The 23,604-nt window shown below is 38.3% G+C and overlaps 1 protein-coding gene across 2 annotated transcripts; it reads left to right on the top strand.

The window, feature by feature from the left end:
* Positions 1–437: 437 nt before the first annotated feature.
* Positions 438–23,215, top strand: LOC131799061 (uncharacterized). Of its 2 annotated transcripts, none has more exons than XM_059116734.2 (31): positions 438–630; positions 2,050–2,196; positions 3,052–3,210; positions 3,933–4,055; positions 4,196–4,249; positions 4,664–4,789; positions 5,717–5,845; positions 6,375–6,521; positions 7,597–7,670; positions 8,090–8,246; positions 8,884–9,013; positions 9,815–10,024; positions 10,415–10,612; positions 11,783–11,935; positions 12,157–12,261; positions 12,625–12,722; positions 14,425–14,593; positions 15,204–15,432; positions 16,077–16,326; positions 16,746–16,955; positions 17,516–17,763; positions 17,984–18,179; positions 18,724–19,024; positions 19,657–19,779; positions 20,020–20,255; positions 21,018–21,308; positions 21,577–21,711; positions 22,084–22,184; positions 22,296–22,398; positions 22,679–22,765; positions 22,868–23,215. In XM_059116734.2, exons 1-31 carry the CDS (start codon positions 556–558, stop codon positions 23,057–23,059), a joined length of 4,956 nt encoding a protein of 1,651 aa, XP_058972717.2. In that variant the 5' UTR covers positions 438–555; the 3' UTR covers positions 23,060–23,215. The 2 variants fall into 2 exon arrangements, with proteins under 2 accessions (XP_058972717.2, XP_058972716.2); XM_059116733.2 differs by lacking the exon at positions 438–630 and adding an exon at positions 1,162–1,469.
* Positions 23,216–23,604: the final 389 nt, after the last annotated feature.

Raw genomic sequence — 23,604 nt, 5'->3', positions numbered from 1 at the left:
ACAGAAAATTCTTGCTAGAGTAACACTATTTTCGACTCCCTTTTTCCTGAGGACGGCCATCTTTTCTTTAAACGAAATTCATTCGCCGCCCTTTTCTTTAAACCAAAAAACAAAAAAGGAGGAAGTCTTTTTACCACCTTCTTTCATTGTCTAAAACGAAGCGTTCCGTTTCTCATCAAAATTTGTGTTTGCGATTTGTCTGACTATGAAGCCGTGCCGTGCCGACCTTATTGATTATCAGGAGTTGAATGCGTGACACTTTTACTTTATATGCCTGCCATATGCCTTTGGGAAACGGAAGACTGATGGAGGCATCGCTTGGGTTTTCTTGACACGAAAAGAAAGGAGCAGACAGCGGGAAATTCTGCTTCAGCATAAACGACGTACTCACGTAGCATACTATCCCCAGATCCTCGCTCCGTCGTTGGCATCGAAAACATCAACAATGTCAACTTTGTGGCTTCAGTGGTTGGCGTCTGCCTTTCGATAGCCAACGAAGGCAATTCATTGAACCTCTTATCAAATTTTGAAGATGGAATTAACATAGCTAAAGGGATGTCTGCCAAACTGCTGTCTTCTCTTGTTCAGACGAAGTCAATCGAGTTCGTTTTGGCGCCAATTGCCTCTCAGGTTGGTAAATTTGTTGATCGAAGATAATTTGCATGCTGGATTAATTCCTGGGAGAAGTATAATTTTGATTTTGTCGGATCGACTGCGCTTCTCACAATGTACAGTAAGTATAGCCCACCATCCTTCGTGGAATATTCTTCTTCTGACTCCATGAATTAGATTGCGGAGGTCACGGAAGTGGCTGAAAGGAAATTGTTCAGGAAAACTGATCTCTCATTCCAGTGGAAACATTATTCGCGTTACTTTATCCGCCGCAAGCAATGACTTATTTAGAGATTCTTGCGCAGCGATTTGCCGTAGAAGCTAAGCAGTATAATTCCGGTATGGTAGTAGAATGAATGTCTTATTAGTGACTTTTTAACTCTGTTAGGAATATGGTATGGTTTAAAATGAATTTGAGGCAAGAATGGTATTAATTAACTTAAATTAACTTATTAAATTAACCTTAGTACTTTGATTTGCTCTTTTTATTTTGCCTCTGGTACAAATAAAATTTTGTTTTTTGGCATTCTGGCTCATTTAGCTGGAGCTTATTCCAGTTTCCATGGAGCATGAAGCAGCAAGGAGTATCACTACTCCCTCCTGGATGGGATGCTAGTTTATCACAAGGTTATCCCCCAGCATTTCATCAGGCTTCCCTGCCAGTACCCAATTATACCTCCTGGGTGGAGAGAGGCATGGGGAGAGTAAAGTGTCTTGCTAAAGAACACAACACATTGACCCAACCAGGCCTCGACCCCAGACCTCTTGACCAGGAGCACAATGCACTGACCATTAAGCCATTGGGTCTCCCTACTGGTACATGTGCTTCATCCTTAACCCTTTACACCCTAACATCAGTACGTATATTCTCCATACTGTTCTTTATACATTTCCTAAGGTACCAACAAGAATAATTTTTGTAACAATCCAGAGCTTCTTTAGTTGTTGATGATTTCCTTTATTCTCATGACCTAAATGTATGATTCAAGGGTGATACTGTGATGAGTAAATAGATGCTAGTCACTCTCAGGGATTAAAGGGTTAAACTAAGAAAAATAGATATCCTGCAAAGTTTCATAATGTTAAATTAAAAACATACTAAACAATGTAACACATCAGGGGGTGTCTGGTAGAGGTAAAAACTGTATGAACAGTCCCCTCCTATAACAGCAATAAACCTGTGCTCTAAAATTATGTATAAAAGAGAGTAACCAAAAATAACACAGGGGAGATTGTGAGGGACAGCAGCAAAACAGCAATGGTACAGGAATGAGCAGCATGAGGTGAAAAATGCACAAGTCAAGGAAGAAACTGGTGCCAACCTTCTCTTCCTTCCTGTGCTAATTACAGTGCAAATTAATCATTAAGCATTATTTTTTGTATAAAACAAGAAGGGTTGCTATGTGTATTAGATGCGTTATACTTAATAATCTTCAGGTGTCCCAGGTGATTCTATTGAATGAGGCAGCACAAAGGGATGGTGTTCCTTTGCCAGACTTGGTTTCCAGTGCCCAGCAGATCAGAGAGGCCATCAAGAGCCTTATACTTGCTGCTCAAGCATTGGTCTCTGAAACAACAGATGATGTAAGTTGTATATTAAACAGGTCTTCCAAAAAGATACATTCATTTTTTTCTTTTCGATATCTGCAGGTGGCTTATAGTAATACTCCAGTCTTCAGAGATTCTTTTTATAAAAATTAATGTTGTGTTTTGAAAATTGAATTAGTACAAATCAGAGAGAAAAATTGTAGTAAATGTGTTCTTGTAATGATGGGAATTGAGGTTAAAAAATCAATTTTTGGTAACTTTGAGCTCTTGGAAAAATTGAGCTCTGTATTAGTGATTGTGTCTCGGTCGCTAAGATGCAAACCTTTAAATTTTAACTGATCAGGCAAATAGGGAATCCAATAAGTAATGTTTGCCAAACTGTAATTTTTTTAAAGAACGATTCAAGAAAAAGAAAACAAACAAACAAGTATAAACTTGAATTTTAAGGGAAAATTTCTACCTGCACAGATTAGTACTGACGATATCTGTGCATTTTTATTTTCCGTAACATTAAGAACTTTGTTAGAAGTTTGAACCTGTGCACTTGGTTGCTTAATCCCATTGAAATACAAAACATTATATTATAGCGACAGATGGAAAAATTTCTGATCTTCATAACACATATTTAGGGGGCCAAAGTTATCAGTCATGTTTTAAACCTCTAATTGGTGAAATTGATTTTAAAGTTTAAGTTAAAACAATGCAAAAAAAATTTTTGTATTGAGAGAGTAGTTGGTAAAATTTGGTATGGACCTCCAAGTGTTTATCAAGTGTGAAAAAAAAGTTTGTTTATTCTAGAGATTGAAAGTTAGTCGGAATTGGGTGAATATTTGAATTGATATAGACTTGGTATGGATTAATGAATTGTCAATCTTATCTCTGATATTACAGGATTTGAAATCGGAAATGCCTCCTGCATGTGATTCTGTAACAAAAGCAGGGGATGCATTGTTAAAGGCAACACATCAGCTTAAACAGCAGCCATTCTCAAGCAAAGTGAGGTACAACCTGGTAGACTCTGCAAGAAATATCCTTGAAGGAACTATGAAGGTGAATTTAACATTGAACTTCATATTTTACATGTATTATATAGAAAGATGAGGGGTACGGTGGGCTGCAATGATTTGTTCACTAGACTCTGAATCAAAAAGTGACTGGTGTGAACCCTGATTGGGTCATTATGTGGTGGCTTCTGACAAACACTACTCTCTTACAGTGCCTCACTGTCTCCACCAAGGAGTAGGACTGTAAACTATAAGGAAAAGCTGGCTAAATGTCAGTGGATAACCCTGCGATGGATAATAAAGCCTTATGGGAGTATTCAAGTTAAAGATGACTAACAACTAGTGAAAAGAATGATGCGCATACAATAAATATTCTTCATTTTATTTACTATTTTGTTGCAAAATACAATCTCATCTTGAATCCACTTTTGAAAAATGCTTTCATGGGTCAGGTTGAAATTCTGAAAATTGGGGAAATCTCTTTGGGCACTTCAAAAGACATTTCACTGTTTTTGCTCAGGTGTAATGAATTGCATTATCCACCTAGAACAACTGTGTGTAAGGAAAAACATGTATGGATTAAATTGATGAACATTGCTCAACAGTCTTAAAAGGATATCATGCAATAGTTTCAATATTGAATTTAATTACCATCCTTGTTAACCTGTACACTATATGTACACCAATGGTTTTATCACAGGTTTGCACAGTAGTGTAGTTTAGTAAGGTGTTTATAGTGTATCTTTTAATGTAAATCTTTCAAAACAGATCTTGCTTGTATATGATCAAGCTGAGGTGCGCAAGATTGTACAAGCAGCTCACTGGGTAATGGACAGACTTGCACTAGTGGAGGGTGTCACTTCCATGAGGAGTCTGGTTGTTAATTTCAAGGTAATTACCAGTACCAGTAGTTATAAGAGTGCTATTATGATGAGGAACTAGGATTTTATAGAATAGTTTCAATACCTGTTCATGTGTGCCCACCTAATTTGGAAAGTATTTTAATCTTGTGTATTATTTCTGAGTTTTAGGACTTCACAGAGTCTTTGATGCTTCTGGCAAGCATGTGCAACAAAAGGCAGAAAGTAGGTGCTCTTTGTATATACTGTAGTTACAAGTCTGAATCAATTTGAGAGAGAGTGTGACAGGGTTTGTTTGGTTTTTTCTTCAGTCTATTTCTCCCCTATTGCTATGGATTTTTTTTTTTTAAGAACAAAGGTGCTGTGAAAATATTTAACTTCCCTCTCTCAGTTTTTGCACATTCAATAAAGAGTTCTTGCAATATTTTTTACTTATGTTCAGTTTTAGAACTTAAAGAAAATTTTTACACTGTGAGAAAACATCAATTTGGTTGTCAGGTTGGCCAAGAGCCATATCAATTTTGCCCAGGTCTGAGCTAAAAACTACTCTTCTCAGACTAGTGCACAGGCTAGATTTTGTTTCTTTGAATGAGAAAGTCATAGTATGTGTACAATAAGTGTTGTTTGTTATGTACTTAGGAGCTGAGTAACCCTCGTCACAGAGACAGACTCTTGTCAGCCATGATGGTTCTAAAGAAGTCTGTTGGACTGCTATCAGCATCCATGCAGACATATCTAATCAACACAGCCAATCTTCAAGCCAAGGTATCAAAAGAAGTTTTTTATAGATGGTGGAAATTTGGTCTATCAAACTTCTTTATAACATTATTAATTAGATATCATCCAAAATTGAAAGATGACATTTTTGGACTCGGTGACACAGGGATATTTTGAATCCTACAGGGTTACAGCCACCCAGGTAAATGATTTAGATCTAGGTTTCAGCTGCAAAAATGAGAAAGAGGGTTGTGAAGGAGAAATTTAGATATGGTGCTCATGAGCTTTATTCTAACACCAGCAAACTAGAAATTCCCTTTGGTTGAGAACACTTAATTTAGAATATGATAATTATTTGATATAAATTCTTTTAAATCATGTACATGTATCCATGGTAATAGTAAACCATTACATCTCAGATCTCTGCATTGGTGGTCAATTATTTCATTTAATTTGAGCTCTTTTAAATTTTTTTTTTGATTTTAAAAAGTGTGGTGTTAAAACCAACAATGTCTCTGAACTGATATTTTTCTTTCTTTTGTTCTCCTTTATGCTGGAAAATATATCCATAATTAAGGGAAAATTCCCTTTTGGCCACCCCAAGGAGTGAGGTGGTTAAGATGTAAAATGTAGGGTATTCTCATCTGTTGGTAACATACTTGCTTAGCTTAACCCTTTAACTCCCAACATCAGATTGTTAATTCTCCCCTCCAGCTGCTACACATTTTCTTGCAAATCAGTTATGAGAATTTGCTGGTAGATCCCGACAACTTCTACCTGATAAGTTGGAGTTTCTCAATACCTGTTTGCAGGATAGTGTTTGAATATTATAGGGAGAAGTTCCATGTTAATAACCTGTGAGATTAGCCTGTAGATGTCCTTTGTTTGACTCTGGATGAGATACACAAAGCATGATGGATTTACTTCTCCTGGTTACAATACTCTCTTGGACTGTTTTTTTTTTCTTCACTGTAGGCAAGCCGTGACTATGTGGTTGGTCAAATCATGTTGGCGTGTACTGAAATCATTAAAACTGTGGAGGCTCGGGATGATCTTGGTTGGAGTGTTGATGAACCTGGTTACATGGCTGCCACACTAGAAAAGGTATTTTTTTTGGTGACAGAACAGTCAAGAGACTGAGAAAAAGACCCCTTTTTGTTGCAAGGCTTTAAGTGAGCAATGAAAGGAAGATGGACCTCAGTTGATGTCAATGTACATGTACTCTAACAGTGCTATTACTGAAACAGAATACGGGTGGTTACTAATTGAGTGAGAGTGCTTACTAGGGGCGCTCAATAGGGGCTCTCTTGATTAAATCAACCAGTAATCCCCTAATTGATATTTGTCTTTATTCTCATCACTTGTCTCCCTGATATTGTATCGATATGGTAAGGAGAAATTCTGTCTTGGTCATTCGTTAGAGTTAAAGGGTAAACAGCCTGTGTGAGAAGTTAGATTTTAATTTAGTCAAAGGGTAACTTGGACAAAAGATAAGAATGTTGATTTGTCTTGTTTTCACTTCATTGTTGTTATTAGGTTGAAAAGTTTTTAATTAGTTTCGTGATTATTGAAACCAACTTCTTAAGACTGATGCAAAGTTTTTGCTTGTTGTTTTGCCTTTTTGTTTTGACAGGCTCATAAGCAGCTGTCTCCTCACAGCAGGCTGGAAGCTGGTAATGACCTTGACTCTTACCTGGATGCTATTGTCCGTAGTAGCATGGGTGTAGCCAACACTTGTGAAGGAGAAAGAAGAGATCGCATTGTGCAGGCTTGTCAGAGTGTGAGTGTTGTTAATTGGTAACTGTAATTAGTGACCTGGCCCCAGTTGTTCAAAAACTGGATAACACTATCCACTGGATAAATTGGTGGATAGCACAGTAAGTTTTTTTAACAGTTATCCACTGGATAGAGAAATATCTGTTGGATAGTGTTATCCACTCTTTTAAAAAATTTTGCCCTGTGGTATAAACCCTGTACATTTTGGTTGCTAAAACCTGAGCTTCAGTGAGGACCACCCAATTGCTTAGTCACTATTATTATAGTCAAAGCTTATCCCTAGAATAATACAGTATTGTATTGTCTTAGGGTAAGAATATTTTAAGTCAGAGTTGCAGGTAAATTCAGAGGGTTCCTTGGAGGATCTAAGCCTACAGTATGACTTTCAGAGCAGAACTATCAGAGACATGTGGTGGCTGTTTAGGCCATTGAAACGAGGTGTTGAAGTAATGCATTCTTGTCACCTTTAGATAGTAGTTTACACAAAAAATGTATGTACCCACATTCTTTTAAAAAAAACTATATCCTCATAAGAACTCTATGTAACCTATTGGGTGAAATTTATAGAGAGGTTAGTTTTGCTTTACCTGGTAATGGACTATTATACCTTCCTGCAGAAGATGTGGTGGTTGTACTTCTAAGTCTTTTAATGCTAAGAATCAGCAACCTGGTTAAACTTATGGCCTGAAAAACCTTTATTAGCTCTGGCATGTACTAGCTTGGCATGATTATAATTGCATGAAAAACTTTCATCTTGCTCCAATATAGGAGATTGATCATAGAATATACCTGAACAGTACATTAAATTGAAATTAGGTTTCAAATATGAAGTTCAAATGAAATGACTGTTTTTCCTCTCAAAAGTAACTGTACGATTTCAAATGCAGTTTGGAAAAAATAAGATCAAGTAACTACATTTTCCAAATACCAAAAAATTTTCTGACCCTTTTTCTCAAAACTGGACTTAAAATATATAACTGTAATTAAACAGATTTATACTTTCAGTATGTAAGGCTGTTCACTGTAAAATCATCAGCTTAAAAAATTTATGACTGTATAATTATTCCATGTTCTTCAAGGTTCTCCAAATGAGAAATGAACTTGCAGAGCTGCAGAAAAACCTTTTAGCCAAGCCTTTGTCACAGAGAACAAGGTGAGTTGAGGATATTTTACCAAATTAGTGCTCATGTTGGTTTAGGTCTTCAAAACTAATACAACTTTTTAAAACTGATGCCAATTGATTGAAATATGTAAAATAATAAAAAATAAAAATAAAACAAGTAGCACAGAAAAGGTGTCCTTCTTGTTCAAATGCAGATAACATTTCTTCAAGGTTTAGAGTATAAGTCTGTAAGGCAGAGCATGTTGGTAAAAATTATCTCGATGTAAGGCTGAAGGGAAGAATCTCACCAATTTGTGCATTCTGTACTCTAGATTCAAACAATCAGATTGTTTAAAAACATTTATTAATAAGTGTTTACCTTACTCTGATAATATCCTTAACCCTCACCCAGACAATTTGATGATTGTCTATTAAGGGTTAGATTTTTTAATTTTTATTCATATCAACAGGCATAAACTGGACATGGCATCTGAAAGGTTATCAACTGAACTTAAAAGGCTTGACCGCCATGTTTCCACTGCTGTCGTTGATCACGTCACAACTGTATTTGCTGATGCTGAGCTCCCTGTACACAATATGATACAAGCAGCTACAGCATCACTCTTGGTACATAAACTAATAGTGTATCTTTAGTTTAATATATAGTTTCAGTTTTTTTAATAGAAATAATAGACATGTGTGCATTATTCTGTCCATTACACACCTGAAAAATTCATGGGGCCCTTCTGGTTCTTTAACCTTTTCAGTCCCAAGATCTTATTACCAATTCTCCTAACTGTTTGCTATACAATTTGTATGATATTAGTGCAGAGAATTTGGTATTTGATCAACCAATAGTTCCCCAATTGACATTTTTTGTTATTATTCTCATCACTTGTCTGCATGACATTGTATCAACATTGTAAGGAAACATCCTGTCTCAGTCATATATAGGATTTAAAGGTTAATTATGTGACAAAGTGGTTGTCTTGTTTTCTCTGAATTGCTGGGCTTTCATGTCAATAACCATGCATGTAGTTTCATCTCAGGTCGTGTTCCTAGGTTTGAACTTGTGAGTAGTCACCACTAAATTTTTAGCAAAAGCATCCCAAACCCTGTGCATTAAGTTTCTTAGTTTGCCTTTTTAAATAAGGTTCAGGACAACAACAATTCTCTATTGTGGCTCTGTAAAAATTTTAAAGTAGCAGAAGTTACCGTAAATCCAAAGGGTTAATTGTGCATCATGCATAACTTCTGTATGCAGGATATGAGTGTACAAAGTCAGGAACATGCAGTAACCAGATTGAAGGGAAAAGCTGAGGAATTCCAGAAACATGCTACAATGCTGGCAGAGGTGGCCAGACAGTCTGCTGCTATTTCAGCTGATGCAAGAAGTAAGCATTTTTGATAACATGATTACATTCTTTACATGAAAGCGTGGAAGGTCTTCTATAAATTAAAGCTAAAACCTCTTAGTACCTTGTATGATGCTGTCCTGACCCAATGCTGCATAACTCTCACCCACCTTCCTTGTTGTTAGGGCTGCTATGCCTTTATCACCGTACATTGATTTGCTATAAGTTTGATTTGTATTGTGTTACGTTAAACCGCAATAAAGATGTTATTGTCTGATAAGTACTGGAATACCTCAGCTACATTAAATAAAACAGTCTAGGGCTTGTCTGTGAAAATATGTCCTTGCTTCATAGTGCTTCTTCACTTGCAAAACTAACTAGAAACTAGAAACTTTCTTCAATTGTGTCGGCTGCTACACTTGCACATGTTACATTCTCTCGCATGCTTATAATGAAGTGATTTTGATTGTGTATCTCACAAAAAAAAAAAAATCCTAAGCAATGAGAGTGACCAGGTAGAGCAAAGGTAAATATTTCACAGAACCAACAAGAATGCAACCAAAGGATGAATGCTAAAACTTCTCCTTTTGAAAATTTGTTACAATGACAGATCAGACCTACATTATCAACTTTTAAATGATAACCAACCAATAGTCTACTTTCCCATCATTGCACCAAAACAGTTTCTTTGGAAGCCAATAAGCTTTCAGTGACCAATTTTCTAGTTATTAGGTCACCTTCAGTAAATCCAGTGTATGCATAAGCATCACATCAACTTTTGAATTCATAGAGTTCCTGTTCATGATCTCTTATAGTTTTTTTTTTTTTTTAACTTAAAAGGAGTACAAACTGTCAACAGCATGGCTGGTGACATAGAGCAACTTGCCCCGCAATTGGTGTCTGCAGCTTTAAGAGTGAAGCAGACACCTACAGACACAACCTGCCCAGAACATCTTGGCCAGCTGAGAAGAGACTGGACAGCAAGGATTCATGCACTCACTTCTATGGTGGATGATATAACAGACTTCAATGACTTTGTTTTGATGACTGGTATGTTCCTGTTTAATTTGAGACTGCACAAATAATAAAACAATAATAAAGATCCTTCTTGATGCATATTGATCTGTAGCTCTGTCAAACCAGGCAAGCAGTTTATAAAGAAAGGCCTGGTGTTTCAATATATATCTAAATGATATGCAAAATAGCTGGACATGTATCTACTTGTAAAGTTGAGTTTACATGTTGCTGATTTATTGTTTTGAATGCTGCTTTTTGCAGTTTATAGATAAACAACTAGATCTGTCTGAGTCTCCTCACCTCACACAATTATCATTATTTATTAATATGACATACATTATACATGTTTCTGTTAGTTTATGTTAGCTTCCAGCCAGAAATCCATGATGTTTAATGGAAATACCAATTTTCATTCATTGGTAGATTTTAATGTCCAACAAGATATTTCCAACTGTCAAAAAGCATTGCAACAACAAGATATTCACAAGGTGTCTCAGATCTCCCTTAGACTGCTTGGCCGAGCAAGAAGAGTGACCATGGTTGCCAAGAAGGAGATGGATGTAACTGCTGATCCAATGTACAAGGGAAATCTGCAAACAGCTTGTGGCCAGCTGGAGTCTGGTACTGTATGATAATAAAATTAATCATAGTAACAATCATTGGAAAAACGATTGTGATTATGACAATGATCACAATAATAATGATGATGATATGTAATGGTAATTGAACTGAGTTGAGTGCAATTTGGTCTGAAATCAGATGCATTATTTCAAAGTCAAACAAGTATACAGCAAGAGTTTGATTTGAAATCACAAGTATGATTTTAGAGCAAAATTGCATGACATGAAGTCCAATTACCATTTTATTTAATTCATTTTGAAATTGTAAAATTCAGTCGCTCAGATACATGTCTTTTCTGTTAGTTCAAATATTTTATTTATCCAGTAGCAAGCTGGTTTGAAGAAAGTTGCAAAAGTTGATTTTCATTTTGCTGCAATTTGAATTATTTCTTTCAAAATCTGATTTATTATAACTGTATTTTAGCTTCCTCATTGGCTTGGAAAAAGGTGGTATTTAGAGCAAAAAATGGTGCAATTTGTGAATAAATAACACCATTGAGAGCCAATCAGATTACAAATATCACCAATGATTTCAAAATGGATATATAATAATAATAAAAATAATAATATTAATTTTGATGTTAATGTCGATATTTAAAATGACAATGAAAACATTAGGGTGTTTTTTTTTTTTACAGCCAATGTACAAGGAAATGGGGAAATAAGATAAAATAGCTATGTTCATGTACTAAACTTGATATAAACTGCTTTTAAAATAACAACTGATTTGAGGCAAACCAATTGACCATGAACAAAACACATCTAAGGAATTGTTAAACTCAGGTTGTTTGATGCATGCAAGAACCAATCTTATTTGCAAGGGCTTGAGCCTGGGACTGCAGGGCAACAAGTACAGCACTCAGCCATGCTGCCCTCATCTGGTAGAACTGACATTAACCCTTTAAAAATTAATATGCATATTCTCCATACTGTTATTTTTACATTTTCTGAGGTGCTGACAAGGAGAATTTAATTAACAATCAAGAGAGTCTTTAGTTGGTGATCATTTCCTTTATTCTCATGACCTTAATGTGTGTTTCAGGGGTGACATTGTAAGGAGAATTTAGATGCTAGTCGCTCTCAGGGGTCAAAGGGCTAATACTTACAGGTCAAGGTTCGATGCAAGTAAAGTTAAAATTAGTGTGTTCACATCCTGTTTTTATTTTTTCAGTACTTCCAGCTTTTGTTCAAAGTGTTGAAGGAGCCCTGGTAAATATGACTGATGATGTGCAACAAACCAACCTCTATAAAAATTGCCTACTGCTGGGAGAGATGGTAAAGATAATGAAATCAGCTTTAAAACGGCCAACAGGAATTAATATAGGTGTGTGTGTATGCGTGAACTAAGCAAAATCTTCGTTTGTTCTCTTTACTTTTAGTTTTCAGTTTTATTTGTCTTGTTTGTTTTGCCTCAACTGCTTTTTGTAAAAGCTTTTTGATCAGCCATAAGTAATGTCAACATGGTTTGCAATGGCCTTGCAGTATTGGGAGTGATTGTTATGTACATAGAAAAAGATAAATATCTTGATATTTTTTTTCCTGCAGATTTAACTGACCATAGCGCTGAACTGACCGGCGGTAAAGGCTTGAGTACAAAGGACAACATGCTGGATTTGTTTGAAATTTTAAGGGGACACTACTCTCCTGCAGGTAAAAATAAAAGGATTCCTTTGTTTTTGTTGTTGTTGTTTATATTCTTGTTGACAGGACAGATACACATAATATTCCATAGATGGGTAACCCACAACTCACTGAAATATATTTGCGTAAATTCCTTGAAGCTCCTTGCATCTATTTCAAAGTTGTGCAACACTGAAAGAGTCAGATGTGATTGCCTGAAAAATTCACATATCACACACTATTACTGTATTAAATTGTTTATGCATCCGTGATGCTCTTCGACTCAGTGATGGAAACTCTAATTATAATTGTGCCTCATTTCGGTCACAAATTTAATGTGATGCTGTATTGGCAAACTTTACAATTTTTTTTTTAATTTGTCATTTCTTATAGCAAGTGACACAACATCAGTTGATGAAACAGATCAACTAGCAGGTCTTGATAGTGAGCCCTTTGGAGAAACACTTTTGGAGCCTTCTGGTGGAGAAGAAGTAAGTGAAACTTTCCAGCGAAAAAGATCATTTCTTCAGTTAATTCTGCAAATCCAAGAAATGGTCATCAGTATTGAAGCTTGAGTACTTCTCTCTATAACGCTGACAAAAGTGTTTTGAATTTCGCGAACAAGCAAACAAGCGAACAAACTAGAAAAAAAAATATTTGCGAGATTCTTGCGTAACAAACAAACAAACCAGACATGAAACACTGCGCGGGATTCTCGCGTAACGAAAAAAACGAAGCAGCCATGAAATAGTGCGCGAGATTCTTGCGTAACAAACAAACAAACCAGAGACGACAAAGAAGAATCGGTGTGTCATATTCTTTTGTAACAAACATACAAACCAGACTTGAAACACTGCGCGGGATTTTCGCGTAACGGAAAAAACGAAGCAGCCATGAAAGAGTGCGCGAGATTCTTACGTAACAAACAAACGCACCAGAAACGACAATGTGCGCGAGATTCTCGCGTAGCAAAGAAACAAAACAGAGACAGAGCTGTGCGCGAGATTCTCATGAAACAAAAAAACAAACGGGAGATGAAACAGTGCAGGAGATCCTCGCGTAACAAACAAACAAAAAAGAGATGAAACAGTGCGCGAGATTCTAGCGTAATAAACAAACAAACGAGAGAAGAAACAGTGCGCGAAATTCTTGCGTAACAAAAAAAACAGGAGATGAAATAGTGCACGAGATCCTTGCGTAATAAACAAACAAACAAGAGAAGAAACAGTGCGCGAGATTCTCGTGTAACAAACAAACCAACAAGAGAAGAAACAGTGCGCGAGATTCTTGCCTGAAAAACTAACCAACAAGAGAAGAAACACTGCGTGAGATTCTTGCGTATAACAAGCAAACCAAAGACGAAACATGGTTTAAGATTTGTGCACGACAAACAAATAAACAAGAGAAGATACAGTGCGCGAGATTCTCGGGTAACAAACAAATAAACAAGAGAAGAACAGTGCACGAGATTCTTGCGTAACAAACAAACAAACAAACAAGAGAAGAAACAGTGCACGAGATTCTTGGGTAACCAACAAACAAACAAATAAGAGAGGAGACAGTGCACGAGATTCTTTCGTAACAACGAACAAACAAGAGATGAAACTGCACGAGATTCTCGCGTAACAAACAAACAAGAGAGGAAACAGTGCACGAGACTCTTGCGTAACAAACAAACAAACAAACAAACAAGAGAAGAAACAGTGCGCGAGATTTTCGCGTTACAAACAAACAAACAAGAGAAGAAACAGTGCGCGAGATTCTTGCGTAACAAACAAACAAACAAACAAGAGAAGAAATAATGCGCGAGATTCTTGCCTAACAAACAAACCGGAGACGAACAATGCGTGAGATTCTTGTGTACAACAAGCAAGCCAAAGACGAAACATCGTGTGAGATTTGTACGCAACAAACAAACAAACAAACAAGAGAAGAAACAGTGCACGAGATTCTTGCGTAACAAACAAACAAACCAGGGACGAAAAAGTGCGCGAGAGTCTTGCGTAGGAAACAATGCCTAATCTGCAATGTGGGATTTTAACTCTTTTACTTACGTTTCGCTTTTTCGTTTTTATTCTGAACACATTAAGTAAATATGGTTTAGAAGTATTGTTTAAAAAATCACAGTATGGAGCTTTGTTGCTTTGAAGGAATATACTTCTTGGTTTTGAAGTTTTTTTTAATTTACTTTAGATCAAACCAGAGCCCAGAGCTCATCGTAGCAAACTTCCATTAGAGGCAGAGAAAAAGGACTCTTCAAAAGACAGATTCCAGCCTGCCTACAGCACCGATTCTGAAGACTTGCTGTTCAATTTTTCAGAAGATGATGAAATGGATAGAATCAACAGGAAAGCCTTGCTTGGTACAGTGTTGTGAAACTTGAATTACTGATGTGCTGAAAAACTAAGAAAAAAAAATTGAGTGGAAAAATAAAATTTTTTGCGTATTACAGAATTTGGACTTCTCTGAAAATTGGTGGTCAACTTATCTCGATCAATTTTCATATGAAAACTCAGTTTAATGAGTTACACACAACCTTTGTCATGTTTCGTTAAGGTTTTTGATGCGACCCAATTTTCCGATTACTAACACTGACAAGAAGCAAAGGGGAAATGTATGGATAATTTTAAAGAGGATTGAAATGTGTTTAGTTGCTTTAAATTTCACATCAAAAGGATGGTTTCATTACTTTTCATTACTTTGATGCAATAAAAAAAATTATTTTGACCTGCGCATGAAATGCAAGTATAGAAAAAATCCTCGCATTGACGGAAGAGGTAAATTAAGAAATTGCGGAAGAAAATTCAGAATTTTTCAGGATTTGAGACACAAATTATTGGCTACCGCTACCACCCCATGTGCTGGAGGAGAGGTAAATTTTAAAAGGATTTTCGTTCTCGCGAAGGAATAGTTATCTGTCAACTCATACATGTAAACTAATAGAGCCAATGTTTGTGTCACGGTTATTCCAGGGGTAACCGAGGAACACCAGGATGAGAATTTGTGGGCATTAGGCTCTGTTCGCCCCACTAAACCGTCCCAGACCTCTCGCGCACCCGTGTCTAGATTACTGAATGCTGTGAAGGCCAAAGACTTTGACTTAGCAGAGGTGGAACTAAGGAAAGTGGAATCCAGAGCCTCTGCGCTGAGTATGTTGGCGGGCACGTCAGCAGACAAAGCACGGAATTTGGAGAGAGTGAGGTGAGCACCAAACTTGTGTTATGGCAAGTGTACTTTTTTTCCTCATAGTAAGTAATTTTCCTTCGTAGCTGTTGGGATGTCACGCAACGCTCCCCGATAGTTTGTTCGTGGGAGCGTTGTGTTACATCCCAAAGAACGACTAAGAAAGATCCGGAGACAAACAGTTCGTAGAAGGGAATAGTTATGAAATCCGACAGATTTCTTTGTCACAGGTTGTTGTTAGGCTTTTTGGACGTGACTTGGCACAACGTCTAAAACAATTCAATCCTTGACCAACAGAAAATTTCTGTATCAAATATTAAGGTCAGGAGAATAAAGGAAATGATCACCAGCTAAAGAAACTCTTGATCGTGAAACAAATTCTCCTTGTCACCACCTTAGGAAATGTTTAGAGTACAGTATGGAGAATATGCATACTGAACTTAGGATGCAAAGGGTTAACTTAACTTAGTCAGCCACGATTTAGGAACGCAAAAAGGAAACTGAACGAGCACGGTCATGGAGCTCCGGTGGTTTTTCTAAATCACTTCTACGTACTATGGTGTTTTCCCCTTTCCACCTAATATTTGTCTCATTCTTAGCTTTAATTTTCCATCTTCAGTTGTCAATGACCTTTTTAATTAACTATTTTCCCTATTTCCTAGACGTGTTCGGGTCTGTGCAGTAGAGATCGAAAAACTCACACCACTTATCATACAAGCAACACGTGGTATTAGAGATGATCCACGTGACTTAGTGACTGTTGAGCGACTTCAGACTATTGGTCGAGAATGGGCTTCCAAAGTGCATGTGCTTTCTGGAACTGTTGATGAAATTGTTGTGCCGTGGTCAGCTGCGGCATCTAAACTCGCCCTAGCTGCCACCTCTGGTGATGCAGAGCAATTGAAAAAACAGGTAAGGTGGCTTGAGATCCAGTAACCTCTCAAATTACAAGTATGTGACTCAGATTGACAAAGAGGCATCTTCCCTTGTTTGTTCTAAGGAGATAATTTGGTTTTATCGACTAAGTTGATTTTGTTAATTGGCCAACGTTAAGTATTTCTGAAGGTGACATTTCGAGCGTAAGCTATTCGTGATTCGCTCTGACGAAGGGCTGCGAACGCTCCAAACGTCAGCTTCAATAACTTTCGGTTGCCAATTAAGAATATCAACCCAGTTGATAAAACGGAAGTATCTGGTAATACTCCACACCGACGCAGCACCACAGCTTATTTAGAAACTCCCCCTCCCCCCACTTCCTTTCTAAAGTGGCTGATCCATAGAGGTCTGACTGTGTTAAAGACACACACTGAGTACTGTATTCCTTCCTCCAGGTGGATAACATAAACAGACATGTGGTCCGCCTCAGGCAGCTGGCTGTGGCAGCCAAAGCTGCAGGGGATGCAGAAGAGTACGCTATGGATGCAGGGAATGAAGGTGAAGCCCCTGCGCGTGATCCAGCCTCTCTGCAGCGTGTTGAGCTTGTTCAGAGGACATCAGTAGAGGTTGAACGAATCACACCTCAGCTGATTACTGCCGCTCAGGTTTGTGTTGCTCAACTTACAACGACTTCACAAAAGAGTGGAAGAAACCAGGAAAAGCGAATTAGAAGAGAATTGAATTTTGTCTTTGTATCTTTGTATCATCATATGAGTAACGGTCTCATGTAGGGAATTTTTCAGAAAAGACATTTAATTTTTTGCTGCACAAGTGAGACTGCTATGATTTGCTCTGAGGAAGGGCTTCCGCTTGAGAAGCTAGTTTTAGAAACTCTTTATGGTGGCCAATTTACATTATCAACTCAGTTGAAAAAACCAGTGATTATCTTAAGACTACTATGGTTGGAATGATTTTAAAGGGAAAACCCTCTCCACCCGTGGATCCCTGTTTGATCGGGGTTTTTAAAAATATTTTACGTGATAATTTAATTTCTTTCTGCGTTGGAAATAAAGCATGTTCCAGCCTTAAATGGTGGCAAGACCAATATTAAAAAACAAAACAAAACAAAATAGCTCAAAGTTATCTTTCGTTCTTTTCTAGACATATGTACTGTTAAACTGTTTTTTTCTCTTTCTTCAGTAAAATATCTCTCTTTTTCTTGCAGGCACTCTCAAGGGACCCGGCAGACATTGCAAATGTTGAACGACTTGAACTTCGGAGGAGGGACTGGGCGTCGAAAGTTCACAGTCTTGTATTTGCAGTGGATGATGTCACTGTTGGTACTTCTGCGCCCGTGGAACAGCTGGCAGCGGTAGCCATGGCAGGCGATCAGCATGCATTACAAGAAAACTCGCGCATGTTAACGTCATATGCGCGAACTCTTAAGGGAATGGTTGATGCGGCAGTAGCTGGGTGAGTGGCTGATAGTGAGAAAAGGCTTTTGTATTGTGCCATTTTTTCCTTTTGAAATGTGACATGAGCTTGGTAATTATGATCCAGGAGGTGCGCTGTTTCTGTTGTTGATTGATCCAGTATTAAAGTTGACAGACCCTCACTGTCCTCACAAATATAACTATAATATCAGAATTGGTACTCTTCTTAAATAAGTTCTTAAAAATGTTCCTCTCTTTAGATGTAATGATCCCAAGAAAATTAGCTTAGCCAAGGGAACAGTCAGCTCGATTGACAAGGTGACCGCTGACCTCCAAGACACGTCGCGGTTAGTGTCCGAGATGGCATTGCGAGAACACAAAACATTGGAGCAAAGTTTGTCTTACATGGGGGTGGTAGAGAGGATGAATCTTCTTCAAAGGGAGTGGGCCACTAAGGTAGGTGAACATAAATCGAGATGCCTTGATTGGTGAATTACACCTCATTTAAGCTCTACAGTTTCTTGGTGTTTTCCAGTTGTTTTGGTGTTGCTTCTCAAAATGCGCTGACGTAAAAAACACGCGCGCAATAGGGCAAACACCCGAAACCTCTGGCTGTCGAGCGTGTTCGTCTTGGATCTCGCCTGCTGGTCCATCACTCGCACTCAACTTAATCGAGTGCTTTCCACGCTAGCTTGGATGTGGTTGTTATTTTGTTTTGTTGCTCTTGACGTTAGAGATAACTGTTTTCAGCTGTTAACAAAGAAAAAGAGACGCGGCTTTAGGAGGAAGAGAACTTCAAGGATTACTTTCAAATGGGGCTTTAAATGTTGTATACTTTACTCAGTGGCTTATAACCCAGAGCAGGCAATGAGCCAAGTGCATGCTCGTATGTTATGCTAAACAATAGAATAATGTATGTATTATTTCACTACTATTTTGGAGTTTTTGTAACATGGGTTTCCCTTACATTTTCATTTTCACCGAACTTGTGAACATCCAGGTTCATTTGCTGACGGCTCTCATCGACGACTTAACGGCTGAAGCCTCGGCACCAGTCGATCGTCTGGCCGGTGCTGCGCTCGCTGTGAGCAAAGCAGAACTTGGTGAAAGAATGGAACAACAGCGTGACTTCGAGATGCAGGCTGATGAACTCAAAGCACGAGTTGCACGTGTTAGAACACACGCCAGTAAAGCTGTGGAGAATTCTCGCCATGCGAGTAAAGTGAGGACAGTTCGCGTGACTGGGGACTTTATTGACAGACTCACGCCACAAGTTATTGCTGCTGCACGTGCGCTAGCAGGTAAGATAAGACTCTGTCACTTTGATGACTGAAAATGTAGCCAAAAAAACCTTGAGACTTAATTATTTCGTGCATTTTTACTTGGCCAAGACCCGCCAATCAACTGCCCACATGTAATGATCCCCTTATGCATGCGGGTCCTCTTTTGTTTTGCCGTACGCGATATTATGCTTGTGCAAAACTGTGCCCCGCTTGTTTGTGGAAAATGGTTTCTCGCTTTCTAAAGCTGTCAGAGTGATTTTTGAATGCAATTATGAAAAACAAAACCAAGAAATCGAACGATAAGACAATTATTGCACTTGTTTATTGTAGAATATCGTGATTTATAAGTGTCGAGTTGATTTTCCTCAGCCTTCAAGTTCAGGAAATGGGTAATGTTCTGACCCCTCAAGATCCACGTTATTTTGCACTTCCACTTCCAGATAGATCCTCTGCGGCCTTGTCGGCGACTAACTAGCCTTTCGACCTTTTTTGGCCTTAATCTTATTTTACGTCTTTTTCCCTTTTTCTTTCCCTTGCTAAGAACATTTTAATTCTGGTATTTTCTTGGAAACGTTTAAACCCAAAGTCAGTCAGTTGAGTTTGTAATCTGTAGAGGTCGTTGATCACATGTCTCTTGGAATAAAATTTAGACAATCCAGACCAGCCGACTGTGGAACATTTTCAGATGTTGAGGCGTCAATGGGCGTCTAAGGCGCAGCTTTTGATGGCGACGCTTGATGAACTTCCAGATGCTGACAACACAGCCGTGCAAGGTAAATTGTGTTGTGTGCTATTTACACAACGTGTGTAATTTACGAAGTATATTAAAATGAACCCTTGAATCATTAACTCTTTCTATATATCTTAATCAGTTATCTTTGCTAACTTTCATTTTTTTATGGTCGTCATGTTATTATCAGAAGCTCGCCATTTTTATTTTTGCAGCCTTATAAATTGGTATAAGCTTTATCGGGCTGTGGCTAATCAGGTTTCATTTTTTCTCTGTTGATCAGATGTTTTCCAGGATTTACTAGGCATATCACATATGGATCCATCCCAGAGTTTTGAGTCTCTTAATGAAGAAGAGACGGGAGCTATCGCGGGCTCATCCCGTTGGCCATCTGTAGCAAAACCTGTCCCCTCTGAGGAAAGTATGTTACGATCCTCCAACCCCTCGAGGAGAGAGTCAGTAGAGGGGAGCCAATCACCAGAGATCAGCTCTTATTTCGATGACATGGCTCTATATGATGTAAGTCAACTTTCTCCAAGCGCAGTTGTGTTTAAATAAATCCCTTTAACCCTTTAACCCCTAAGAGTGATTAGCATATAATTTCTCCTTACATTATCACTCCTGAATCACACATTAAGGTCATGAGAATAAAGAAAATGATCACCAACTAAAGATGCTCTTGATTGTTAAACAAATTCTCCTTGTCGGCACCTTAGGAAATGTATAGAGAACAGTATGGAGAATATGCATACTGATGTTAGGGTGTTAAGGGCAAATAATGAAGTTGAAAATTACTGAGAAGTCAGTTTCTCCCTGACATTTATCGCACTGTGTTAGCACCAATCGTATGATAACATGGCCACAATCTTATTTCAGTGGTTCAACGAAGCACTCTTAACCCTGTAACCCCCAAGATCTCATTAGTAATTCTCCTTACTGTCTGCCATACAATTGCTATGATGTCAATTTGGAGAATTTGGTATTGGATCAACTTATAATCCCCTAATTGATATTTTACATTATTCTTGTCACTTCTATGCTTGATATTTTATTGATATTGTAAGGAGAAATTCTCTCTTAGTCACTCGTGGGAAGTAAAGGGTTAACCTTGTGAACAGTATATCTCTCATTTAAGTTAATTTCACCCTGATGTTAGGATGCAAAGAGTTAAATAAGCAATCCGGTTCAAATCATTCTCCTGATCTCTTGGAGGTTCAAAATATTGATTGGCCTTCACTGACTTTAAAACTAACATCAGTCATTAATTGCCTCCCAAATAAGAGAGACGATTCCTTGAAGAGAAGATCTTCATTTTCCGACACGGACAGTACTCCAGAAGTGCGCCGACTGCGAGGACCTTGGGGATCAGCCAGTGAAACAGACCTGATGAGAAAAGCCCTTGTTGATGAGCTCCACCAACGATTTTCCTCGACTGAGTCTCTCAAACAGAGAAGAACGAAGGCTCGGTATAGAGCCGCGAGTGTCTCAGGACTTACTCGAGGTGACTCATCTGAATGGAAATCAACATCAATTGAAGAACTAAGGGCGAGGAAAAGCTCCAAGTCAATTGAGGTAAACAGTGCCTAAATTCCGTAAACGTTCCTTCACCCCCCCCCCCTCCGTCTCGTCCTTAGAGTGTATATCTGGTGTTACAAGAAAATTTCAGAGGGGGGCTTATCGGAATGGGGGGGGGGGCAATTAAAAAATCATAAGGAGTGAAACTGCGTGTCAAAAATGCGAGCCACATTTTGGATCTCTTTTCTCCAGATTCTCCTTCACCGGTATGCAAGGTGCATCTCCAGGAAATTTAGTTTTTCGAAACCTTCTTTTTTTATTTTAGCTGGCAGCTCAACTCCTGCAAGAAGAAACTGACAAATGGGAGGAAGAAAACAATTCCATTGTCAAGGTGGCCAAAGAAATGGCGCAGCAAATGCTTCACATCGCTAAATTAGCTCGAGGACGAAATCGAATTCAGGTACTGAGGTTGCGAAACGACCTTTTTCTTACATTGAGAGTGACTCATTACCTTGTCTAAGAATGGTCTAGAGAGGTTGTTGTGTTGTTTATTAAGGCAATATTAAGTAAGAATGGCCACGTTTCTGGGCATAGGGAAATTCGCTTTTCAGTGTTGGCATTCCCTTTTTGTTTTGCTGGTTTTTGGCGTGAATTAAACCACATGAGAGTGTCTGTCCTCTGTTCATTCTGATAGTATCTTAAGTGTTTCGACTTTTTTTATTTTCATGAATCCTTCAGTTATCCAGAGTATTGCGTTATCCAAGTTCTCCTTGGGGAGTATCTCACCAATTTCTCAAAATATATCTCTCACAGTGTCTGTCTTCTCTGTTAGAACAAAATGGAATTGATCAACACCGCAAAAGGTATCGCTTCCAACGCCAAGTTTATCCTCAAGTTTGCTCACGTTATAGCTGAACAGTGTGCAGACGAAAGGTTAGTGGATGTTTCCAGGGTTCTTAGTTATGTTTTGTTTGTGTATTTATGAGTATTTGATTTTGCTAAGTCATAAACTGAGTGAGGTATTTTTCTGTTGGTTGTGTTCAGAAGTAAGAGTGACCTGCTCTACTATGCAGAATACCTGCCAACTATCAGCACACAGCTGAAGATCATATCGTCTGTCAAAGCAGCCACTCCCTCGGACATTTCGGTAAGTTTCACAATACGGGGAGCAGACGAGTCGTATCTAAATGTATTTCCACTCGCGAGGGATTTACTCCTGAAAAGATTGTAACCGTTGCAGGAATGAATGAGTTAAAACCATCTTTTTGTGCTTTATTATCTCGCTGTTGTAGTATTTACTAAAACAACCACTCGCCTCAGTGCCGTACTTCGCCCCTTCGCAGCTCAGTATATATCTACCGCTAGCCAATTCCTCTTCAGTGAATAATTGTAAATTATCTGATTTCGGTCTTTTTCATTTTCCACAGGCGGACGCGATGCTCGTAAAAAACGCACAGAATCTGATGCAAGCTGTTGTGAAAACCCTAAAAGCAGCTGAGGCGGCTTGTGTAAAGGTAATACGGCGAGTCTCTTTAGAGGTCCTTTATTTAAACATAAAAAAAAATTTAAAAAAAGCTTTGGGAAAACAGATGAACACGGTTCTTATTACGTTCCAGGTTCTGCATCCTCCTGAGCAAGACGCTTCGTCCGATCGCAAAGAAGCTGTTGACATCGCCTTTCAGTGGAGGAAGAAGTTAAAAAGGCAGCGCGCCTTCGAGGCTCTGACTGCATCACGTGATCAGCTGGGCCTGCGCAGACGGGAGAGAAACAGTTCCACGCCCTCTTTGGCAGACATCGTTCATGTGTAGCACATGTGCAATTTGAAAATTTACTATAAATTGTCGAACCAGGAAGCTAGTTTTAGATGAAACACGTGTAAATACTTTGAGTGAGTGAGTGTCTGTATGCTTTGGGACTTCAACGTCTTTGTCTTTATGAATTAATAAAAAATTTTCATCTACAAAGTGACTGTTCTCTGGCTTATATTCTTGCGATATCGTCAGATCATTTCGGCTCCGATTTCTCCAGTCGTGGTAAATAAGTAAAGATGTCTTTAGCGCTGTGGTGGTACATCATGGTCAAGACGTAATCTGTTGAAAGAAAGGAAAGCCCAGTCTTACGTTAAGAGGAGAGAGGGCGGGTGGGTTGTGGTGAGGTTGGTATTATGAGCGTGCGGTAGGCGATAGTTCTTAACCCTTTTCCAATTTCTCATCTCGTGCTAAACAAAATTTTTAACAAAACAATCCATTTCAGCCACTTGAATGAGATATTACTTGTTCTTTATGTTATATTTCATCGTGCTATAGCAATGCAGCTAATCAGAAAGACCTTAAGAATCTGTTGCTTTTTCCAT

This window comes from Pocillopora verrucosa, chromosome 1 (assembly GCF_036669915.1).
Source record: "Pocillopora verrucosa isolate sample1 chromosome 1, ASM3666991v2, whole genome shotgun sequence".
Lineage (NCBI taxonomy): Eukaryota > Metazoa > Cnidaria > Anthozoa > Scleractinia > Pocilloporidae > Pocillopora > Pocillopora verrucosa.
This window is presented reverse-complemented; position numbering and strand designations above follow the sequence as displayed.